Below are 4,780 nucleotides of genomic sequence, written 5' to 3'. Positions count from 1 at the left end.
CTATGAGAGTTGAGTGAGGGAGAGGGTTCGGGGTCCGATCGAAGGAGAGAACTCGGTGGTCGGCGGTTGGTGATCGATTGAGGGAGAGGGTTCAACAATGTAAGTGAGGGAAGAAATAACACGGCGGTCGGTGGCAACACATGATGGTCGGTGGTCTGCGGTGGCACACGGCGGTCGACGGAAGGAGAAAGAGTTCGAGGAAGGTGAGTGAGGGTTCAGGGTCGGTGGTCGGCGACGACACATGGCGGCAAGAGAGATGGAGTGAGGGAAGAAGAAACTCGGGCAGCGACTGCGTGCGAGGAATGAAAAAGAAAGGGTCTCACATTAGGGTTTACGGGGAAAATTAGTGACAGATTAGCGACAAAAATTTTTTATCTCATAATCCGTCGCCAATTAGCGACGGAAAAATTGTCGCAAAATTGCAACAGAGTTTGAGATAGATTTTTTTCGTCGCTAATTAGCGATGAATTTTGAGACAGATTTTTTCCGTCGTTAATTCCGCAACTAATTCTAATTTCAAGGACAGCTAATTTTCTCTAGCTAATACATCACAAATTTGTGACGGATTATTTCCGTCGCAAATTAAAGTTTTTCTTGTAGTGTCTCCATAGCTGATCAAAGCATATGCCCAATCAGTTAATCAGACTAAGATTGACTGTGAACTTAAAGTCCATCCCTGGTCAAGGCTTTGGTGAAGGTAGGTGGCAACCCTTTAAGTGCATCAAGTGTAGCTAAAATGAAAGGCAAAATTTGATGCCATATTTACTTTGAAGTAGTCCCGGGTCAAGGCTTTGGTGAAGGTAGGTGCCAACCCTTAAAGTGTATCAAGTGTATCTTTTAATGCATCCTTTTACAATAGCCTGGACTCTGGACATTCACCCTATTTATATAGATAATTGTGGTACTGCAGACATGGTCCATCCAGACAAGGATGTGTAAAAAAAAAAGTTATCGACAACACTGGTCTGGGCCTGAATCCGACTCTAAGGTGCTGGTAACAGGTCTGGACTTATCTTAATCAGAACTCCGCTCGGACCTGTGTTCGGTATGACATTTCATAAACCATACCAGGCACCACCCCATATCAATCGGACCCTATGGGTCTGTAACACCGTAGCTTATACTATCATCCTGTGGAAATCCATGGTTATTTTAACTGTCTCAATGCTGAATACCAAAACGATTCAATCATCTCTGTTAAGGAAAATGCTCTCTCTCTCTCTCTCTCTCTCTCTCTCTCTCTCTCTCTCTCTCTCTCTTTGAGCAATGCACAAAAATGATAAAAAGACTCAACACTTCTAATGGAGGGCTATTATGATTATTATCACTAATATTATTGGTGTGGTTATTTGTGGCATTTCTCACAAAAACCTTCCCCTTGACCAAGCCAACTGCACCACCACCACAAATGGGACCCACCCAGTAGATCCAACTCTCCTTAAACTTGCCACTTACAATAGCCGCTCCAAACGAACGAGCCGGGTTCATGGATCCACCTGTGAAGGGCCCGGTCGCCAGCATGTTGGCTCCTGCAATGAACCCAATTAAGATCGGTCCGAACAGGCTCGGTGAATCCAGTCGCCTGTCCTCCATTGTGACATACACTGTGTATACCAGAGCATACGTCCCCGCGAACTCCATCAACACTCCTCCAGTAGCAGTCATCTCATAAGCCACGGTATGGGGCGGGATGGCCTGAAACAAGAACCAGATATGTGAGAAAGTTGTTCCATGTGCACCACAGTTCTGCCCCTAGATCAATTATGGGCCATAAAAGGTCTATGCCTCCATAGACTGAAGTAGGTCCAGTAGGATTACTGGATCCAGATGGTATGATCCAGATCTGACTTGGATATTTTTAAACCGATCCCAGTATGGACCCTAGATCCGAGTCATACATGCAGAACCTTGACATAAGGTTGGCCTGTCGGTTCTCACTACCTGACCCCAAATCATTCTATGCATTGAAATATAGGTCATCCAAACCCAATGGGTATCATTATATTTTGAACCTTACCTGTCCAGCGGTAACCATTGAGAAAAAGAAGCATGCCACAATGGACCCCAACAACTGGGATGCCAGGTAGAACACGCCAGTTAGGATGCTGATGTGCCGGCCAACTACCATTCCAAACGTGACAGCTGGATTGACATGGCCTCCCGAGCGATCTGCCGCGAGGGCCACTGCCACCGTCAATGCGAATGCATGTGCCACGGCTACGGCCAGCAATCCCCCGGTATCCAACGTGGCATCAGATGTCAGCTTTCCTGTAAAAGTGTCATCGAATCATCTCTCTCGCGATCAAAAGTGTAAGGAAAATAAAAGCAAAATTCCTATATCAACATCAGTGACTCCCAAAAGTCAATACAAAAGATTCTTGGCCTTTTGATGCCCTGATCCCGAGAACAAGAGAAGTTTCTTTTTCATTGTCATTTTCAGATCATGCGAGAATGATTCTCTCAAGGGACTAACAAGAGAGCACAAGCCATCAAGCAAAATAGGGGTCCATGACTCCACGCATTCGAGTTTCTGAGATTTCTATATATTACAATCACACATGTCCAAAGGTCAAGACAAAGATTCTTGTCAAGCAAACTATTTTAGTCATTGCATGGCATCAGTTATTAGTGAAAATGTTTGTTTGTTTGGCCACCCCCAATGTATTTTGTATAAAACAAATACCTGCATGGTTATTCTGTCACGTTCAAGTATATATACTGTATCTGAGAAAGTATATATTTCAGTCAATGCATTTCATTCAGCACCAAGAAAAACGATTAGAAGTTGGGATGATAATCCGGATCTTATCTGATATCCCGATTGAATTCAATTCCCTTTTGCATTTGGTAAGCCAAAACAGTATTCGATTATAAATGGATGCCAATACGGTTTTGATTTTTTGCTACCGAATTGGACAGATCCAAATTCATTTACATGCAAAGCAGATCCAGTATGAGCTTGTCACCATTCAATTTCAAATGCAAATTCGAATTAATCGAATATGGTAGGTATTGGCTACATCCCTATAGAATTGGAAATGTTTACAATCATAACTAGAAGTGATTACCACGAGTTTTTGTTTTTGTTTTATAGGCAAGTTGGGGTTTGGCAGACTTCCACCAGTTATACAACTGTACTATTGGGTTTTGAACTTGCAACTTTCCAACACAAGGTGGTGGGAAGTAACTGATCCTACCATACAAGCGGAGCCCCCGTTGGGTGTTTCATCGATTGAACTGATCAAGAGTCAAGACATAATGGAGAAATGTCACTCTTCTAAACGTGGTGACAACTCATTTTTATTTATATTAAAACGAAGAAACTATCCTCATGATCAAAGACCTAACCGTGATGGCTCTGCCTGTTGTACTTACTGTTAGGAAAACCACGAGCAAGAAACAACCAAAAGGAAACAAAGAACAAGAACGATCAAACAAAACACAAGAAAAACACAGATTTACGTGAAAAAACCTCTCCTCAAATCCGAAAAAGAGTAAAAAACCACGGCCGCTCAGAGAGAAAACTTATTATCCTTTTCAACAGTTACAAGATGGGAAAAGAAAAGCGAGAATATAAACAAGGCAAGGGCGACAACCCTAACCCTAACCAAATCGGGTTTGATCCACTGAAAACCGAGACCCGCGCCGGGGGGAGCCCCCGGACCCCCTCCCTGCAAGGGCAAAAACAATGAATCAAGCTCCACAACTCATCACTTACAAGGTTGAGCAAGGGTGACGCACATGAAATTTGATCCGAGACAGCCTGCCTAGCGGCCTAGGCTCGCATCCCACTAGGCCAAATCTCTTGAAGCAGGGGATAACCCATTGAAAACTTTTCTTTTCAAAATTTGACATGATCAAGCATACCACAGCAGAGGTCGCCCACGTGGCCATAGGGTTGTTGTGAGAGTGTTGAGATGAAGGTGCTAGATGAAACTCCACTGGCCCACTTTAAGAAGTGGGCCTCGTCATTAGAAAACAAGGCCATCTTTTTATTAATAATTTTGTATATATTTTAAATTAGTTTTTATATTACCGAGATTTTGCCAAAAAAACGTGAGATTTCAAATTTTCAAGAGTTTTTGAAAAAAACGAGATTTAGTTGTTTTTAACATTTGTCACTATGGTGTCGCGGCACCCCCTTCCGTGGATTCCACTGATGTGAAAATGGAATGAGACCCCCACACGGAACCGTTTTTGTGGAAACCCCATCTCCAAAATAGCACGCTCGTCGAGCTGTTTTTAGCAGAAACGCAAGTTTATGTTGTTTTGTGTTGTCACCGTGGGATCCACAAAAACACATGCCGGTCCATGCATTTTTTCTGGTCACGATAAACAGCCATTTCAAACATAAATATCGCATTTAAATCACGGTATTTATGTTTTTTCATAAAACTTGAGATATTTTAAAAATCTCACCAGAAATTACAGTTTTAAACTTTCAGGCAATTTCACCCGCGATTTTCATAAATCTGGCGATATTTGTCACTATGCGCGACACCCATTCCGCGACATGCAAAGAGAATGTTTTTATTTTCTTCAAAACTAACAGACTAGCATCCTCAGAATTCCCTCTCTTTTCTCTTAACTATTCCCAAACAAAAGAAATCATTGGTTATGATAAAAAAAATAAAGAGAGAGAAAAGAACTGACCAACAGAGACGGAAGCGCCGGCTCCGGCAAAGACGAAGAAGAAAGTGGACGTGAACTCTGCGAAGTAACAGCTCAGCGAAGGCAGCGTCACCAACTCGGACACGGCGCTCACCAACTTCGATGCCAT

The 4,780-nt window shown here is 42.9% G+C and overlaps 1 protein-coding gene across 1 annotated transcript; it reads right to left on the bottom strand.

Moving 5' to 3' along the window:
- Nucleotides 1-4,780, bottom strand: LOC149821669 (putative aquaporin TIP2-2). Its single transcript, XM_089981393.1, has 4 exons — nucleotides 4,654-4,780; nucleotides 2,018-2,268; nucleotides 1,358-1,695; nucleotides 1-76 (listed from the first exon to the last, which is right to left on the bottom strand). Exons 1-4 carry the CDS (start codon nucleotides 4,778-4,780, stop codon nucleotides 1-3), a joined length of 792 nt encoding a protein of 263 aa, XP_089837519.1.

The sequence above is a fragment of the Nuphar pumila genome, chromosome 11 (assembly GCF_984573655.1).
Source record: "Nuphar pumila chromosome 11, dmNupPumi1.hap1.1, whole genome shotgun sequence".
Classification (NCBI taxonomy): domain Eukaryota; kingdom Viridiplantae; phylum Streptophyta; class Magnoliopsida; order Nymphaeales; family Nymphaeaceae; genus Nuphar; species Nuphar pumila.
This window is presented reverse-complemented; position numbering and strand designations above follow the sequence as displayed.

What these genes read in the sequence shown, in the direction of transcription:
- LOC149821669 (XM_089981393.1), bottom strand. Translation starts at nt 4,780, where the DNA reads ATGGCATCGAAGTTGGTGAGCGCCGTGTCCGAGTTGGTGACGCTGCCT. An exon ending in CGGCGCTTCCGTCTCTGTTG is followed by an intron (nt 2,269 to 4,653) that starts GTCAGTTCTTTT and finishes ACACTTTTACAG; the next exon opens with GAAAGCTGACATCTGATGCC. An exon ending in CAATGGTTACCGCTGGACAG is followed by an intron (nt 1,696 to 2,017) that starts GTAAGGTTCAAA and finishes TTCTTGTTTCAG; the next exon opens with GCCATCCCGCCCCATACCGT.